This window comes from Atta cephalotes (assembly GCF_000143395.1).
Source record: "Atta cephalotes unplaced genomic scaffold scaffold00002, whole genome shotgun sequence".
In the NCBI taxonomy this organism is placed as follows: domain Eukaryota; kingdom Metazoa; phylum Arthropoda; class Insecta; order Hymenoptera; family Formicidae; genus Atta; species Atta cephalotes.
Genome location: NW_012130066.1, coordinates 12467408 through 12488447, shown reverse-complemented (window position 1 = coordinate 12488447; position 21040 = coordinate 12467408). Strand labels below are relative to the sequence as shown.

The following is a 21040-nucleotide window of genomic DNA, read 5'->3' as shown; positions in this document are numbered from 1 at the left end:
ATAACATCAACTTAAGAGAATATATTCGAATCTCTCACTTTAAAATTAAACCAGTGTTTTTAAAAGTGCCGTCGCTATATATGGTTGTATAAGTTAAATATAATTAGTCCATTTAGTGTCAGATATAAGAAGTTTCGCTATTTTATTATCATATAGCAAATATATGAATGTTGAAGCGATGCAAACAAAAATTTTAAAATACATGAAAATAAATAGGAGAAAAATAAGAGTACATTCTGAAATGTATTGATAGTAATGAAAGCCTACAGCACTTCGTAAATTATAGATTTTTAGTACTTAGGGCAACTTGAAACATATCATATAAGAATGTAAAAGTTAAAAGTTAAAAGTGTTAAGAATACAGAGGTTCGTCTGTAATGATATTACAATATATCTTACATTATAATACGTTTGATCACATTGTTAACTAAGCTAAGCGTCATTCTTTCTGCTTGACCAAAGCATTCGCTGATGACATATTCTATTATCAGATGTAAGAAAGAGAAAAGAATAATGAAGATAAATGTATATGGTTGTTGCTCGCGAAGCAATCGTAATCAGCTACTTCCTTCATAGAAGAGTGCATCCAAGAACTATCACACGTGAGAGGAGATGAAGAATGGTTGGAGACGATCCAGCGTTGGTATCCTTTTCTTTTATGTCGCATCTTTGCATATTCTTGTACTAGTGACTCTTTTTCCCTTCAGAAAAAAATGTTTTTATACTTCAAATGTTTCATTTATCCATTGCAACTAATTTGATTTCGTTCATTACAGTTAAGTAATATTTATGATTCAGAAATTTTGAATCTATATACTTATTTGTATTATGTGTTGTGTTGTTGTATTCTTATCTTTACCAAAAAAAATCAGATAATTGTTTTATTGTGACACAAATGATTATGTCTTTATTTATTTGAAAATTATTTATGTCTTTATTTATTTGGATTTTCAATTTTAAGAGAAGATTCGAATCTGTAGATTTGGTTTCTATGACATGAACATCTATTGCAAAGTTTCATTGTTGCTCATACCAGTGACAGGAGACTTCTCGGAGATTGTTGTATATTCTATGAAGTGCCCTTATAGTGAATGAAGAAGAAAGTGAGGAACATGAAATAGGCGACTGGAAAAGTGATCCTGGCTATCACGTCGATCGTCTTCGCCACTCTAATCGGATGTGGCGGATCCTTTTTTCTTAGCTGCAAGAGAAAAAATTTTTTTTATCGCGATCGAACTTCAAACTTTAATGGGTTTTCTACGATAAGCTATTACCTCAGTATTAAGTTTTAAATCATAAGAAATTAACCAATTACAATAGAATGTGAGAAGAATAATCGATGATTGGTTCATTTCTTAAGTTTAAGACTTAAAACTTAGGTAATGACTTATTGTAGAAAGCTTATAAGACAGGGAGCACAGACTCTTGTATAATGCATAACATGTAATGCATAAAAAATGTACCAATCGAAGTCCAGCGTTTTCTTTTCCATAAAATAAAAAACTCTGATTGGTTAAATTTTTTATACCTGTGTTATGCATTAGTACGGATCTACAATAGATTTTTAAGCTATAAGAAGTGGACGAATCACAATCAATTATTCTCCTCGCATTTGACTACAATTATTCAATTTCTTTACGGCTTAAGACTTAAAATATCTATTGTCGGACTTATGCAAGAATCTCTGCTCCCTGCTTTAGGTTTCGAACATAACATAATGTAGTATAAAAATATATATTATATGTATTATATGTATTATAAAAATTAATGTAAGGTAGAGACCACAAATATTTATATCTAATGTTAGATCGCTGACTCTTCTATATATCGTGCATAAAAATTAATTCCAAAACCTATGTATTACATAGTGCAACGTAGGAATAAAACGCTCACATAATGTGTAATGGCCGTGATAGAGCCACATCAGTCACATGTTTGCGTGATGTACACAAACATATTCGTGATATTCGTGCTTTTATGTTAAAAGTTACAATGTCGCGTGAAAAGTTGTCACAATTTAAGAGGGTATTCTATTTTGACTATTCGTTCTTAAAACAATTTTTGGGAATTAAGTTTGTAAGAATGATTAAATCTAACAGCTAATGTTATGTATTTTACATTTATCTACATTGGAAATAATACCTCAAATTTTTACAAAGCGTTTTATTGTTAATTATAAAAGTTATAAATAAATAAATGCATAGATCATGCTTGACAAATTTGCTTTCATCGGGCGTGGTGATTGCTGCCGTTCTTGTAATCTGAAACAAACGAATTTTTTTTTATTTTATTCTTCACAAATGTAGTTATCGTTCGGCCTTCTAATAAATAATTGGAGAAAAAATTAATAAAATGACGCCGTTTGAAAGAAAATATTTCGATTTTTCTAAAAAATATTTATATCCTGTGATCTGGAAAAATAATAATTTTGAAGATATCAAAAAGTTGGAGAGTCAAACGATAGCCTAATATATGTATAGTGTATTTGTGCCAAAGCACAAGTCCGCCCAATAATTCGTAAAAAAAATACATGATTTGAAAAAAGTCGTTTCGAAAAACTTGTTTAAAATTTCTCGTGCATTTACGAGGTGAATAATTTCAATAACTTACCCTTAGTCGGCTATACCAGTGTCATCATAAAATATCTTCCTCAAAGAACTCCAGGACACACTAATCCTTATATCGAAAATTTTTTTAAATGAAATTTCACAGATTAGGTTGCGTTCGGGAACATCACCCGAGTGCCCCCGCGTATATCGTTTTATTCTTATTACTCACTCAATATTAAACAAGGATAAGATGATACATGAGAGCACGTACCTGGATGATATTTTCGCAACCAAATCTTTACAAAGGATCATCCTGAGTACATACACAGAGTGCATAGAGTACTGGCCATGCCACATAAAAAAACTTAAAACAGTAAGACATAAGAAAATCATGTTGAATTGCTACTGCTTATGTTATTACTCTTACATACTCTACCGTGATTGGTCAATTCGCTTACTGCTTAGATTTTTGATTTTAAGTTTTTTATGTGCTTTTTATGGCCTTTGTACTTGATGCAACGATCCGTCTGCAGGATGTAATCTCGTATCATATGGGCGCTGCGTTCTTTAAACCTTTGTAGATCGGTTTGACGAATTTCATCTCAAGATTTTCGAAGTACATTTTTACGATTTCAAATTACAAGAAAATGAAAAAAAAAAGAAATCGATTTTTTTTATCTTAAGATTGTATTTAAGATGGTCTTGAATATAAGACCTGACTATGGCTAGTATTTATAGTCTTCTTATTTTGAGACCATCTTAATGTCTTAAGACATTAATACGGCCCTCTGATTGGTTCACGTATGATTTCTTAAGACCGAATGATAATGTAAGGAAATGCTTGTGAGCCAACACTAGATATTCGTGTAATAATACATATATTAAAAATTTAAACACAAACGTTTTGATCCTAGTATAGGGTCCTCTTCAATATAAAAATGTTGATAGTCATAAAGATATAAAATAATGTTTTTACTCGTCAAGTCGTCAAATCATTGTTAAACTGTTGTCAATAATGGAAAACTTCTATGTTGTCTGTTATATTGTCTGTTATTTTGTCGGATATACATAAACTGACGATATTAGATGTATTTCACTAAAATTGAGTCAATAGACTAAGATGTATATGTTTAAATATGATAAAGTGTATATGTTTAAATATGATTAAAATTTAAAATTATATAAGTCAAATTCTCTAAAAATTTACATTAAAACCAGATTAACGATGGTCTGTTACAAACGATGTGATTACAAAGAGATTTCATTATCGAATGTGAGGTCAGAATGCAATAAGAATAACACAAATATGAGAACGCAATCAACAAAAATAAAAATATTAGGTGTACAACTTTGGTTCCGCCGTTTTCCTATAGATGGCTTTAGCGGTAAGTGGTCGAAATAAATAGATCATAGACGTCATACAATAAACTTGGGCATCTGTCAACATAACCCCATAGAAATATTAGTCGATTTGTGTCTGCATCATAAAGTTATTCTCGATTGAAAATGTCAGTTTACGAGCCAAATTCTCGTCATTTGCGGGAGGTTTTAATTTTTTGCTTTAATATGAAGAAATCTACGGCTGAGGTTCATCGAATGCTCTCAAATACTTATGGTGAGGCCGCTATTAGTGAAAGAACGTGTCGTGAGTGGATTCAACGCTTCAAGAACGGTGATTTTGACGTCCAAGGTCATGCTCTGTATTTGGTGGGACCAGCTCGGCGTAGTGTATTATGAACTGTTAAAACCGATTGAAACAATCACAGGCGATCGGTATCGAACGCAATTGATTGAGCCGAGCATTGAAAGACAAACGGTCGCAATACACGAGAGACACGATAAAGTGATTTTGCAGCATGACAATGCTCGACCCCATGTTGCGAAAGTGATCAAGACATACTTGAAATGGGAAGTCCTACCCCATCCGCCGTATTCTCCAGACGTTGCTCCCTCTGACTATCACTTGTTTCGATCAATAGCCTGGCTGACCAGCACTTCTTATGAAGAAGTAAAAAATTGAATCGATTCGTGGGTAGCCTCAAAAGATGACCAATTTTTTCGACGCGGGATTCGTACGCTACCCGAAAGATGGGAGAAAGTAGTGGCCAACGATGGACATTACTTTGAATCATAAATGTATAACCAGTTTTTTACAATAAAGCCTCGAATTTCGGAAAAAAAACGGCGGAAGCAAAGTTGTACATCTAATTACATCGATGATAGACGCATTGATTTACATGCGCATCTATCTTTCATTACTTTCTCCATTATTTGAATGTAGCTTATATTATAATCGCGACGGAATAAGATTTTCTTTTTTTCATCAGGTTGTGTTGTCTCGGCGTTAACTTATGGATGTATCTTTCTTTGAAAATGTTTCATTTTTTTGTCGTAACCAGTATAACTTTTGCTCCTTAGGCAGAAATAAAGTTGACAAATATGTTTGCGAATATATTGTAATAAATAAGATGGCATTTACTTTGATTTTACAACTTCCGTTTAGGTATGCGGTTATAATACTCGTATTCTCTTACAACCGTGTTTGAGTCGAAACTGACTACTTATATGTAATTACCAGTTAATTTGACGATAGATTTGAAATCCCTCTTTTATTGATTGTAATCCTATTTCTTCGTACGAGAAATATTGAGTGGATACTTTACTTCAAGTGCTCGCGACGCGAACGAAAATTATATTTACATGCTCCTGCCGAAACTTAATTTTTTCACATTCTTAGGCAAATACGAGTGACTTCCGTTCTTCGACTCATTCAACTCTGTAATACACGCTAATGCATTATTTAGCAATGTGCAAAAATTCCAGTATTTCCGCACTTACTGACGCTGCTGGCAATATAGTCAGTTCAATAGAAATTTTCGACGCGAACTACGCGATCACTTGGGATCTCCTCCGCCGGCGGTACAAGCGTGCAGAACTACGTGCGTTCATCGATTTGTCTTCCATGACGAGAGAGAGCTCTGTGGAACTAAGAAAAATCATGGACAACTCATCTAAGCATTTACGTGCCTTTTAGGCATTAAAATGCCCCATCATTTACTGGAACGATCTTCTCGTTCATATTTTAAGCTAGACACAGTCATTTTGCGAGATTGGCAATTGTCTCTGACGGACATCAAATTGCCAATTTTGAAGTTTTTCGATTTTTATTATCCAATTATCAATGATACACTCTTGAAACTACAGATAAGTCGAACACTCGTGCAAGGAGTACCGGCGCGCTAAACAAGGCAAACAGTAAGCCTCAAACATCGTATGCCGCTACTGTCAAGACTAAATGCCATTATTGTCAAGCCAAGCACTCTTTATATCATTGCAAGAACTTTCTAGCGCTATCGATCTCGCAAAGGATTTCAGAAATTCGTAGTTGCAAGATATGCAATTGCTTGCGATTCATGGCTGATACTTTGGGCAAGTGTTCTTCGAGTCAGTGCAAAGTATATTGCGCGAAGCATAACACGCTGCTTCATTTAGACTCCGCTGATGCGGATGCGAGCAAGACCGAAGTATTTAAGTCAGTCAACGCCAGTCGGCTTTGGTAGCATTGGATGATAGCGGAGACATTTTATTATCCACTGTGTTAATACTCACGATGGCAGCATGCTTAAGCCGTGTCGGATGTTTCTGGACAGCGGATTTCAGTAGTATAACAAGGCGAGTTCTAACCCATGTGGGGCTAGAGGGGAGGATGGGGAGCGGGGAGGTACTCGTAGGCGCGGGGGTAAGGGAGGGGGACGCTATCGATGTTTATAATGATACGTAATGTTGACATCACTGGGGTCGTCACCTCACATCTCGCCGTTGCCGCCGTCATCCCTCCGCCGCCGTCGCCGCCGCCGTCGCTGCGTTCACTCCAAAATGCGTTTTCGGACCGCCGCCGCGGTCGCAGACTCCGCGTCCACTCCAAAATGCGCCACGGTACTATAACGCGAACAAGATGTTTTGTCTGGTGGACACATCATTGTGTTCTCACAGTTCTTTCTTTCAAGATCAGAAGCATCAATAAAGATATTTATCTAGGAAGAACCGTGAGATCGGTGACATGTCACGATGCGTTAAGAGAGAAACATCGATAACGATATTTTTTTCTAAGAAGAGATCGGTGACACGTCGTCACTACTGCGATCCAATTGGGATGATAGATAAAGGGACAAAGAAGTTACAAATGGAATATATAAGCGTGGCTGCAACGATGCGACGAGCAGCTCGAAGAACTTTGTCATGCCAAGCGTCCGCGCCTGGCCGTTGGACACAGACAATCCGCGGTGGCGAAGTGCTCCACTTGCGAGTGCAAAATCGCAATTGGAGCGACGTTTCGTGCATATTGGTGGCAAGTACGCGAGTGGTGAGTACGCGAATAGCAACGAACAATCTCTTGTCTAGCGAGAGATCGATACGCGTTCGTACATGACAGATGCGATAAATTCTAATCGAGCCGCGGCGGTTTTTAAAAGACGCTAGCAATGTAGTTCTAGAGCGAGTGCGAGACGCTGTAGAAAGACGTGTAGTATAAAAGTACCGCGTTCAACAGTGAGTTCGCGACGAAGGATAAATGTGCTAATAAGAGCATAATTACAAAGAACAGCGAGATAGATCGATATACTGATTTGCGCGAGTGATACGAGCAACACATCGAGCCTATCCTAGCATCACTCGAAGAGTTCCAAGAATGTGACAGCGGGTGGACATTGTCACATATATTGAATTTGACTATCAATGTGAACAAATTAAATCCTATGCGCGGGATGTCGTATCAAAGTGCCACGAGAAATAGCGACGAAACGAGCAGTGATCAGTATTCATATGACGGACAATGCGTGCTTCGCGTCGGTGGTCGCCGCTCTGTACCCAGCTAAAAAGTATACGGAGCGGGAATCCTATCCGCATTATTACGACAGTATTGAATCTTACAAACATTGAATTTCCAATGACTTTAAAAGACATTTCTAAATTCGAACAGTTGAACGCAGAGTCGATCAACGTGTACGGCATCGAGAATAAATAAGTCCTTCATCTGCGGCTCACCGATAACAAGAAAGAGAAATGTCAATCTCTTGTATCTACAAGATTCACACAACGACAGCATTAGACACTTTGCGTGGATAAAAAATCTATCGCGTCTTGTGAGTTCGCAGATTGTGGAAAAAAGGACAAGAAATTTTTCTGCGATCGGTAAGTATAATAAGAAAAGTCAATGAAAAAACAGTAAAAAAAAATAATGAAAAATGATTTCTCTATTATTTACAGGAGTCTTCATTACTTCAGTACGAACGAAAAATTGCAGTCGCACGCATTGGATTGTCGGAAGATCAACGACTGCGCGATCAGACTGTCGAGGACGATAAGTGACTCGAATTTGGGAACCACTGCAATAAGGAGCGCGTCCCATTCATCGTTTGCGCTGTCTTGGAGTGCATTCTACGGAAAACAAAATCATCCTGACAGGGAAGATGCGTCATCGTATACATATCAACAGCACGAAGTATTTAGTATAGGATACTATGTGCGATGCGCATACGACACATTATCGTCGTACTTTTACTTCCGTCGCGATGAAGGTTGTATAACGTGGTTCGCGCAACAACTTAACGATTTGGCGTATCGCGTGAAAAAAATCGTATCTGCCAATGTGCCCATGAAAATGTTGTCTAAATAGCAATGGGAGGCATACTGTAGCGCGATGAATTGTCATCTGCGAGAAACTGTTCGCCGGACGGTACGCAAGTCCGCGATCATTGTCATCTCATTGGTAGATACCATGGTCCAGCGCAAATCAAATTGTAACTTAAATTATAAGAATTTGTTCTATATTCCGATCGTATTTCACAATTTATCGGATTATGCTCATTTTATAATTAAGGAAATTACTACTGCGTATGATAGACATGTAGATGTATTACCGATAACGAAGGAAAAATATATTTCATTCACTAAACATGTCGATAATATCAAAAATAAAAATGAAAAGAATTTTTCAGAAAAATGGTGTAAAATTATTGGGAGTACAAATTAGTTCGATCCGTTTCCCTAAAGATTGCTCCAGCTGTTGTGAATGGTTCATAGTGACAGCTGATTTTAGTGGTTTCAGAGAGGTTAAACATTTGTTAATAATATTCAGTTTATCACTTTGAGTTTCATCATATAAAAACCTTGACTTTTACTGTGTTTGAAATGTCGAATTTTGTGTTAACCAAGCAGCATTTATGGGAGGTTTTGATTTTCTGTTTTAATTAGAAGAAAAGTGCGGCCCATCGAATGCTTGTCGAAGTTTATGGTAACACTGCTCCAACTGATAAATCATGTAGGGAATGGTTTCGACGTTTCAAGGATGGAGATTTCAGCGTTGAAGACAAGTCTCGCTCTGGACAGCCAAAAAAATTCGAAGACAAAGAATTAGAGGCATTACTCGAAGAAAATCAGAGTCAAACGCAAAAGGAGCGACAGAATCATTGGGGGTAACTCAACAAGCCGTTTCTGTACGATTGAGAGCCATGAGAATGATTCAAAAACAAGAAAATTGGGTGCCTTACACGTTGAAAGGCGATTTTTTACTTGCGAACAGCTGATTCAAAGATAACAGAGAAAAGGTTTTTTTGCATCGTGACTGGAGATGAGAAGTTGATATCCTACGACAACTCCAAGAAGAAAAAATACTACGCTAAGCCTGGTCAATCGTTGCCATCGATTTCAACATCAACTACGGCCAAATATTCGGTTCGAAGATCATGCTCTATATCTGGTGGGACCAAAAGGGTCTTGTTTACCATAAGTTACTGAAATCTGGCGATTCCATTACGGGCGATCGATATCGGCTACAATTGATTCGTTTGAGCCGTGCATTGCGAAGAAAAACGGAATACGAGCAAAGACATGATAAAGTTATTCTTCTTCATGATAACGCTCGGCTGCATATCGCTAAAGTCATAAAAAAATATTTGGAAACGCTCAAATGGGATGTTTTATCGTAACCTCCGTATTCTCCGGACATTGCTTCTTCTGATTACTTGTTCCGAAGGATGCAGCACGATTTGGCAAGTCACCGGTTCACTTCTTTCGCAGAAATCGAAAATTGGCTCCAAAATTGGATCGCCTCCAAAGACGAGTCATTTTTTCGAGATGAAATTCGAAAATGGCCTGAGAAATAGGAAAAAGGAGTAGGCAGCGATGGATACAATACTTTAATTGATCTGTTCATTCATTTTGTTTTAAAACAAATGCACAAAAAAACGGACCGAATTAATTTGTACTCCCAATAAGATTCATTGATTCTTTCAAATTTCTAAATGCAAGCCTTGATAAATTGGCGTTGTATCTCGACAAAGATAAATTAAAAATTGTACGTTCCGAATTTTGCAAGCTCAGCGCGGAGGATTTCGATTTTCTCACACACGAAAAGGTGTCTTTCCATACGAGTACATTGAGTGTGTCGAAAAATTGTAGGACACCCGCTTATCACCGCGCGAATTATTTTTCAGTTCGTTGACAGGCGATACCGTATCCGAGAGCGATTACGCTCACGCTGTGAATGTATGGCAGTGATTCTCCATCCGAACGTTTGGTGAGTACAGTGATTTGAAAACTGATGTCTTGTTATTAGCCGATATTTTCGAAAATTTCCGCAATAGTTACATCGCAAATTACTGTTTCGATTTATTATACATTGTCGCGCATTATTATACATTGTCGTGTTTCACATGGGACGCCATGCTGAAACATACGTACGTAAGATTCATTGCTCACCGACATTGATATGATCACGTTCATCGAGCGCAGTATATGCGACGGTCTCAATGTTTCAACAGATACGCACAGGCTAATAACAAGTACACGGATTCGTTTGATCCATCGAAACCGTCGTACTTGATGTATTACGATGTGAATAATCTGTACGGATGGGCGATATGTCAATCTTTGCTGTACGCCGAATTTTAATGGTTCGAAGACGCTGTGGACTTTGACGTGAGCGCGATCGCTCCGGATTCATCCATCTGATTATATTCTCGAGTATCCGCATCTATACGACCGACACATTGACCTACTTTTCTGCTCAACACGCGATAAACCGCTCGGCAAGCGTGAAGATAAACTTCTAGCGACGTTATATGATAAGCAGCGTTACGTCATCTACTATCGCAATCTGCAGCAATGTACTCGTCACGGTCTTCGCGTAACAAAGATCCACCGGGTGCTACAATTTGTTCAATCTCCATGGTTCCGCGATTACATTGAACTCAATATACAATTTAGAACGCGTGCAAAAAACGATTTCGAAAAAAATTTGTATAAACTAATGAACGCGGTAAGACCATGGAGAATGTGCGCAATCACGTAAAATTAATAACAAAATGGTACGGCGCGGAGGCAATGATCGCGAAACCGAATTTTCACAGTATGTTTGTGGAAAATTTGATCGCCGTCGAAATGCGCAAACTCGAGGTAAAGTTCAACAATTTACATGGGTATGTGTATACTCGACATATCGAAAGTCTGCTTGTACGAATTTCACCACGAGTACATGTCACCGATGTATCGCGACAAATTCAAGATCATGTACACCGACAGTCTCATTTACCATATAGAATGCGACGATGTTTACAAGAATATGAAACGCGATATCGCTAGATATCGATTTGACACGAATGATTATTCGGCAGACAACGTGTACAGTATGCCTCTCGTGAACAAAAAAATATCCGGCCTGATGAAGGAAAATAATGGTGCGATAATGATCGAATTCGTTGGACTGAGAGCGAAGATGTACGCGGTAAGAGTGGACGGCAAGAAGGACACTAAAAAGGCGAAAGGAATAAGGAATAACGTCATAACGCGAACGATAACGTTCGATGATTACACGGGGTGTTTGAAGAGATCGAAATGACTCGCCGTCAATCGTGTATGATCTAAATTACACGAGGTGTACACGATATCCAAATCGAAAATCGCTCTGAGCCCATACGACGACAAACGATACGTCTGGACTCAACGGAGACGTTACCGTGGGGGCATTGGCCTTTGTAATATATGTTACTATTATATATTACTTATTGTAATTTAAACTTTTTTTCACATTTATACAAGAATTATTAGCATGTTTTTATGTAATAGCATTTATTATTATTATTAGTATTACGATTATTATACTTTCATATAATACATATCGTATGTTTTTAATATTTATATACTACTAATTTTTATTTATATACTACTAATATTTCAATTTTACATTTTATATTATATATCCCATATTTTTTATCATTTATGCGTATTATTATACTATTATGTATTACTATTTTAATTTACACGTAATGCATATTTTTTTACATTTATATAAGTATTATTATGTTTTATGTAGTACCATTTATTATATATTACTATTATTTTTCATTTCATGTATCGTACATTTATATCTGTATACTCCAAAACAAAGATGGAAAGGATAATAAAAAAAAATACGTTTATATATTTATATTGATATATTTTTTATATGTAGAAATAAAATATGTGAATCAAAATTTTATCAAATAACATTGTTTTTGTGTATCCATGAATTGTGCGATCCATCGAATCTCAGCCACTTGACGTATTTATCTCCTTTCCGGCGCAGTAGTTTTTCTACGAGATACACGGATAAGTAGCGCGATGCAACTCATGTTCGTAAAACGCTCCAGCGACGGATTTTCCTTGAGATAGCTTACGGGATTGGTACGCTGCATCTTAACGATTGTAAACATCTCGGTGGTCCAATTTGATGTGTAACTCTTTTCAAAAATCGTCTTGTACTTGTTCATGCGTACCGAATCGCCCACTTTAAATTTTGATGGACTAGCAATCTTTATCGCGCTGTACACCATGTTCAAGAGTCTTTCAGCGATCGTGGGAGTTACGTCGACAGGTCGCATGTCGATAGTCCGATACTTGCGTGCGTTGTAATCTGACACGAGACGCGGCAGCTCGTCGATCCACTTGTAATTGCCGTTGAGCGTAAATATTTTCCACATGTCGTTTTTGAGCGTGCGGTTGAACCGCTCAACTATTGACGCTTTCAATGTCGAATACGTGGAATAGTGATTAACGTCATGTTTTTTCAAGATTTTTCTACAAATCGACGTTGTAAAATTCTTTCCATATCCGTTTGTAAATTTTTCGGACATCTTCCATTCTCTCGAATGATCTTAGCGATTGCGTGAGTCGTCTCGCTTCCACCTTTGCTCTTGAGCGGTACGGTTCATGCGTATTTGCTCAATACATCGATGACGGTGAGTATGTAGTGATGACCTTTGTTGAAGCCTGAGTACGGACGCATCTCGATGATATCAGTCTGCTAGAGATCGTCGTATCCTCGAACTATGACGTGCCTTCGCGGAAAATTTCTTCTCGCCGGAGCATGCAATTCCTCAACGAGTCAACGTCTCTCGGAGCTAATTTTTCTCTTTTCACTGGATCTCTTTTTCATGATTCAACGCGTAATACACAGACCAAAAGAATTTTTTTTTCTCACTGATACCACTCGACTGATTCGTTTCATGGATACGTTTCATGGATTTAATTTATAATAAGACCGGCTTCGCGAAGTTCCTCGATGATCGACAGCATCTCGTTGTCGTGAGCGTTGTTGCCCGCTCGGTGCGAAGCGTCGAGCAATCGTAGACGATCCACCAGCTCGTTGGGATCATCCCAGTGCACGTAATCAATTACGTTGTCATTCAATATCATTACATGAGGTAATCCCTTTCCAGATTTCTTCTTCTGTTTCTTGGGTGTGATCGACGGCGCGATTACGTATTTGTATTTGTATCCTCTATTGCTCAATAATCGGCCCTGCAATGCTTGTGTTTGTGCGCATTCATCGCTAGTAGCATGCTCTTGTACTTGTTCATATTGTCTTCCGTATAGAGGAGATCGTCAGGAATTCCCGGGAAAATTAACTCGTAAAGACTAGGTGTACCGACAGATCGTACATCACCATCGATAATTATGTTGTCCGCATCATCCACGTCGAAACATTTATTGCCAAACATCAATTTTTGTGTAGATAAATGCCGTAACATAATTTACATTGCTCTTCTGTTTATGTCGCGTTCCCCTCAGGACAGCCTCGACGTACTTTTGACTCAGCGGCCCAAGCCGGCTCGTAATGCCTCTCGACCTTCCGACGTTTGCAGCTGATTTTGAATCTTCGTCGCTAGCGAGTTTTCCGTCGTTTCGAAAACATTGTACAATGACTCTATTGTCGATACGATTTTGATACGCGCGTGGAGGTTATCGGCTGTACACGATCGTGCAATCGATCATCAGATTTACGCAGGAACGCTCGAAAGTCTCGCTCGCTTTCTCTCCTTCCTCTTTCTCCTCCTCTTCTTTTCTCTCACGTTTGAAGGCAGACGCTGCATCATCGTCGCGCGACTGTCTCTTTATCGTGCGCATGGGGCTGTCAACAATCTGCAGAAGTTTGATAATAGCCTTAAAATGTTTGTTCAATGTTATGTCCTCCTCGATTCCTCTCGATACCGGCTTTTACAGCGCGATATTTCTTGCGGATCGACTCGCTCGTCTTCTTAATCTCTCTTTTTTTCATGCACGCGCACATCAGCCATTTTCTCTGACGAAGACAATGACTAGTCACGTTACAGTATCGAACTCATTAAATCCCTTTCTGTATCTCTTGTCTTTAAGCGCACTGTCCTTGTCTATCACTAAAAATCCATATTTTTTTTGCCAACAGTCGCGACACAACAAACAAAATTCATCATATGACATGTCGATTCACGTGATCGTTGTAAACGTGTTTCAAGTTGGTACAATCCTGTTTGAATAGGATCAACTCGAATGACTATTTAAAAGTGCGCGAATTGCGCAGCGAAATGTATCTCGCGCTGTGTCATCCTTCTGATATTCGAGACTTGAGCGTCGAGCAACTGCAATATATACCGAAGGTCGTACTCTTACGCGTGTACGGCAACATCGAACATGTCTGGGACAACCTTCCAGAATACATGAAGACAGATTCGGAGGTTCGAACCTATCGTCGCTGCGAGCACTACAATCAGCCGTGGCAGCGGATGCACATCGACGGCCCCGCACCGAAGATAAAGGACTCTAGCGAATGTCAGCGTCGCGCAACGGTCTGCTGAATCGAGCGATTCTTTTCGAGTTACATATTCCGGGCTACCAGTTTTACGGCCCGGGCATTCGGCTTATGAAACGACTAGACAGAGGTGACGAGGGCATAAATCCGCTGGACGCGGCGTGCCGAGAACGACATTGTATTCTCGGAGCAACGATCTCACCGATAGATACGCCGACAAGGTACTCGCCGATAAAGCGCTAGGACGCGTCATTGCGAGAGATTCGGCTCTGAGTGAGAGAGCTGCCGCAGCTGCTGTCTGGGCAGCGATGAAAGCCAAGATCAAGATCGGGCATGAAATCGAAGAAAAAAACGATGAGAAAAATGGCGACGAAAAAGTGGACTTCCAACAACGAAACTAGGCGGATCTGCGTTATCGTTTCTGCCAATGTCAGGCGCGCTCGGATCCTTGATCGGCGGAGCGACCAGCGTGGCGAAAGCGGTAAAAACAGCAAAGTCGCGCGACGTCAGCTCGAAGAGCTGCAACGTCACGATCGCACGATGGAGCAGGGTTTGTATCTCGCGGATTGTATCTCGCTCCGTACAAATACGGACGCGGACTGTGTATCTCGGCCAGTACAAACATGGACAGGGTGTAGCTGTAAAGAAAAAAAAATGCCGAAAAGACAATAAAAATGCCGTCTAGCAACTATCAATGCCATTTGGCAACTATCATTGTGCAAGTGAATGATCTCGCGAAACGTATCATATGCGCGTACCATACTTTAGAGGCATTTTTCATGTGTAACGTTACCAACGAGTGGCGCGCATCAAAACGAAAGCGATATCGTAAATCTGGACGATGCGACGGAGCCTGATATTCACTGGGTAGCAAGAGAAACAACCGCGTCGTGTACTTTGATAGTTTCGACTGTCCAAGGAACTGTTCCGATATTTCGGGTGTTATGACGGTAGAGTACAATCGCACGTCCTATCAGACGTATAATCAGAATTTCTGTAGACAGATATGTCTGCGGTTTCTACAAACGGTAGACGCGCGTGAATTTAAAAAGCTCGACGAGATGCTGTGAAATCTTAGTATTAGTCGAACGCTTTTTCCGTCATGTCATTGACGCTTACACTAAGCGAGAAGAGCACCGTTCTCGCAGCGAATTACTTTCCCGCTATAAATTTGAGTGATGGAGATTACGAGCTCGATCTGGCGATTTTTGAGACTTATCACATAATATCGAACGTGAATGAATCGAACAACAAATTTTATTTCACCAAAGACGACATGGAAATTACAATTCCCGAAGGTTCATATGCGAGACATAGAAGTGTGAGACATAAATGAATTTTTGAAACGCGCGACGGAAACGTCCACATCACGACGCGTTTGAAACCGTTGACGTAGTGCATGATGACAATAACAACAATGACACCGATGATGATAATGATGCAGAATATCCGATTACGCTCTGCGCAAACTACAACACAAGAGATGCGAGATTAGATGTGCAATAAACTTTGGCAAGCTCAACAGTATTGAGTCGCTGCTGGGATTCTCGTCGAAGCGTATACTGCGGCCGCGAAGATGACACGAATCGGACGTGTCGATCAACATAATGAATGTAAATGTTATCCGCGTAGAGTGTAACGTGATCACGGGTTTGCCGTGCTGCGTACAGCAACGGCAAAAGCGCGCACAAGATACACGAATTTTCGCCGAGCATGCCTCCAGGATATAAGATATCGGAGAGGCCGACGCAGATCATTTACCTGCCGACGTACAGAGCATTATGGATCTAACGATACGTATCATCGACCAGAACGGATTGCTCGATTTTCGCGGAGAAGATATCACCGTTAGATTGTACGTACGACGGCGACAGTGATAATGTGAGCGTGAGATGCTCGTGCTGAACGGAACAGAGCGTATGCAGAGAGATAACGCATTTTTTACAAGGCCACGTCAATTCGATAACACTCGCTCATCCAGCTGCATCAGATAGAAGAAGAAGCTTAGCGTATCAAACGTTACATTTTTAAAGTCTTTGGATACGTGGTGCGCAACATTAGAGATAACTGATATCCTAAACATTAAAGACGAGTCAATCTTCGACGATTACATCGTCAAGATTGAGATTCACACGTACAGTCCGTTCGCCAACACAACGTTCGGGTATAGCGACGAAATAAGAATACATACAGCAACAGGATCTGTACACACCGTACGAAAGTTTTCTGTACGTCGAGGAAAAACTGACGAAGAACAAAGTGATCCAGAGTGCTCACGTGACATTAGGAAATAATTGCGCATTCATATTTGATGAGATTCGATATGAACTCAACGTGTGGAGATTGATCAGAAATGTGGGCATAACTAGACGCTCAAAACTATTAGGTGTACAACTTTGCTTCCGCCGTTTTTTTTCTGAAATTCGAGCCTTTATTGTAAAAAACTGGTTATACATTTATGATTCAAAGTACTGTCCATCGCTGGCTACTACTTTCTTCCATCTTTCGGGTATGAATCCCGCGTCGAAAAAACTGGTCATCTTTTGAGGCTATTCACGAATCGATCCAATTTTTTACTTCTTCATAAGATCGGAAGTGCTTGTCAGCCAGGCCGTGTGCCATTGATCGAAACAAGTGATAGTCAGAGGGAGCAACGTCTGGAGAATACGGGTGGGGTAGGACTTCCCATTTCAACATTTCCAAGTATGTCTTGATCACTTTCGCAACATAGGGTCGAGCATTGTCATGCTGCAAAATCACTTTATCGTGTCTCTCGTTGTATTACGGCCGTTTGTCTTTCAATGCTCGGCTCAAACGCATCAATTGCGTTCGACCGATCGCCTGTGACTGTTTCAGTCGGTTTTAACAGTTCATAATACACTACGCCGAGCTGGTCCCACCAAATACAGAGCATGACCTTGGACGTCAAAATCACCGTTCTTGAAGCGTTGAAACCACTCACGACACGTTCTTTCACTAATAGCGGCCTCACCATGAATATTTGAGAGCATTCGATGAGCCTCAGCCGCAGATTTCTTCATATTGAAGCAAAAAATTAAAATCTCCCGCAAATGACGAGAATTTGGCTCGTAAACTGACATTTTCAATCGAGAATAACTTTATGATGCAGACACAAATCGACTAATGTTTTTATGGGTTATGTTGACAGATGCCCAAGTTTATTGTATGACGTTTATGATCTATTTATTTCGACCACCACTTACCGCTAAAGCCATCTATAAGAAAACGGCGGAAGCAAAGTTGTACACCTGATAATTAATCCTCTTCTCGACCCTCGCGAGGCGTTCATTGGTGGCCGTACGAAAAATATTATAATCCGATGAAGTTACAGAGAAAATATGTTACGTGTGTTCTCTATATTCATATGTATTGAAAACGGATACTTTTCCATTAGGCCAACCTATAATTTATATCAGAGAACAATATTCGGAATTAATTGGCGTAACTCCAAATTTTAATTTTGATTCTGTCGAGGATATCATTCGGTGCACAGTACTTCTTCCACGCGATCTCTTTCACCCTGTACTTTCGTACAAGGCAAATTGTTGTTCGGGCTGTGTCGTAGTTGCTGCGAAACGTTCTCGCAGGCTGAGTGCACTCATGCTTCCCGCCGATCGTGAATTCGTAGATGAATAGGTATCCTGTGAATTACGCAAAACCCTCGAGAAAGGTTATCTCGTGACGAATGTGAGCTAAATATGGCAATTTAGAGTCACACGGTTCGATTCTTGTACGAGGCAAGTTTGTTTGTCGAATATATCAATAGTTTTTTGAAAATAAAGCAGGAAGCTAGCGGATGGTTAAACGAATGCCAGGATGACGAGAGTTAGGAACAGTACCTTCGGGAATACGAAGAAACGAGTATTGTTCTCGATAGAAATAATATCGTTCGAAATCCTGATTTACGTTCCGTCGCGAAGTTCTGTTTGAATTCTTTTTGGGGTAAATTCGGCCAACGAATCAATTTGCCTAATACAGAGATCGTAAAAAAATACGAATTTGGCAATATTGCTCACGAGTTCGGAGCACGAAATAATCAATAATTACCTATCAATGACGAGATAATATATGTTGGCGACTACGCGAAGAGACGGTAGCGCCTTCTCCGCAAACCAATCATGTAATCGCAGCATGGACAGCGTCACAAGCACGATTGATATTATACAAATATTTAAAGAAATTAGATAGTTGCATTTTATATTGTGATACAGACTTCTGTATGAGGTGTGTTCAAAAAAAAGGTGACTTTTCAAATTTCGCGGGCTACATACATTCAATTTTCGAATTTTTTTTCATTATGTTGGTACACATGTCCCCAATATATGTTGAGATTATCAGCTGTTTTGCATGTTTAGTTTGTTTTTCACAGATATAAAGGTTAGACGTGTTTAGTATACTTGGCGATTTTTTGCTATCGAAAAAAATCAAATGGATCAAAGAATCTATATTAAATTTTGTGTGAAAAATAAAATGAAGTGCTCTAACATATTTAAAATGTTGACTGCGGCATTTGGCGAGTCTACTTTGAGCAAAAAAATGTTTATAAGTGGTGCAAGCTCTTCACAGAAGGCCGAGATGTTGAAGATGCCCGCCCTGGATGCCCCAGCATGTCAACAACCGATGAAAACGTTGAAGAAGTGAAGAAAATTGTTATGGAGAATCGTCGAATGACTATTAGAGAAGTTGCTGATGTCAGCATATCGGTTGGCTCATGCCTTGCAATTTTTTCGGATATTTTGGGCATGAAACGTGTGGCAGCGAAGTTCCGAAATTGCTAAATTTTGACCAAAAGAACTGTCGCATAAGCATCGCTCAGGAGCTGTTGAATGACGTCAACGACGATCCAGATTTGCTCAAAAGGATCATAACTGGTGATGAAACACCGGTATATGGTTATGACGTCAAAACCAAAGCCCAATCATCCCAATGGAAGCGGCTAGAAGAGCCAAAAAAAAGACCAAAAAAAAACGCCAAGTTAGGTCAAATGTGAAGATTTTGCTCACTGTTTTCTTCGATTACAATGGCGCGGTGCATCGTGAGTTTTTGCCACAAAGTCATACAGTCAATAAGGAATATTACCTTCAAGTTATGCGCCGTTTGCGTGAAGCAATATGAAAAAAACGCCCGGAACAACCAGTCATGAATATTGCACCATGATAATGTGCCAGCTCACACGTCGTTACTTGTTCGTGATTTTTTTGGCCAAAAACAACACCGTATTCACCGGACTTGGCTCCCTATGACTTTCTCTTGTTCCCAAAACTGAAAAGACCCATGAAAGGACGGAGATTTGCTACGATTGAAGAGATAAAGACCACATCGCTGGAAGAGCTCAAGGCTATGAAGAGCCAAAAAGCGCATATCAGAAGTGCTTCGAGGATTGGAAAAAGCGCTGGCACAAGTGTATAATATCTGAGGGGGATTACTTTGAAGAGGACAAAATAGTGATGAATAAATAAATATTTTTCGAGAAAAATAAAAAGTCACCTTTTTTTTTGAACATACCTCGTATTTACATAAGCAGAGCATTTACGAACCGAATGAGTATGAGCCGCGTACGGGGAATTTTCTGGGCGATATGACGGACAAATTCGAGAGCTACGGACGGGGTAGTTTTATAACGAGTCGTCCGTGTCCCGAAATTCGTCGTTTGTATACCGGAAGGTAGCCGACACCAGATTTGTAAAGTTAAAGGAATAACATTAAATTATATATAAGTACTTTCGATTTATGAATTTTATTAGGAAATTAATAATGGATAATGAAAGAGAAAGAGGAAGAAGAAGAAGAAGAAGAAGAAAGAAAGGCAGCAATAAATTTGAGTTTTAGCGCAATCCGGCGCACCGTTTTCACGAAATCGTAACACGAAACGAAACAAAGACGTGCGCGCCGATATTGGTAAAACGCAAATTTATTAATAATCGCTATTCCCTTCCGTATGATTTCAGGAGAGAATAACGACTTCTTCTTCTTTTTTTTTCTCTCATTTATATTTTTTTTAACTCGCGAGTTTTCCTATTTGCGTATTTAAGTATTATGTAAGAAAAGATTTGAATTTAAGTTTTTTGTAAATAATAAAATATAAATATCTCTCTTTTGCAAAAAAATATTTTTATTAGAATTTTATTGAATGATTTAATGTAAAAATATGAAAACATAAAAATATAAATTATATTTAATTGTAATATAAAAATGTAAATATTGTTTCTGAATAATTGAATTTTTTGTATAAGAATAGCAAAAATAACAACATAAAAAATTAAAATATATATTTATATATATTTATTATATATTTAGTTATATATATATATATATATATATATATACTATAGTATAGTTCTTTTCCTTCTCTACCCTTTTTAAAAAA

General features: G+C 38.9%; 1 protein-coding gene across 1 annotated transcript in view; it reads right to left on the bottom strand.

Moving 5' to 3' along the window:
- Window positions 1-228: 228 nt before the first annotated feature.
- Window positions 229-21040, bottom strand: part of LOC105622176 (glutamate-gated chloride channel) — a 419590-nt gene continuing 398778 nt past the window's right edge. The window contains exons 11-12 of the mRNA XM_012203609.1: window positions 1034-1201; window positions 229-701 (exon numbers count right to left, since the gene is read on the bottom strand). Coding sequence (XP_012058999.1) covers window positions 1070-1201 — 132 coding nt within the window. The 3' untranslated portion in view covers window positions 229-701; window positions 1034-1069. The remainder of the gene's footprint in view (window positions 702-1033; window positions 1202-21040) is intronic.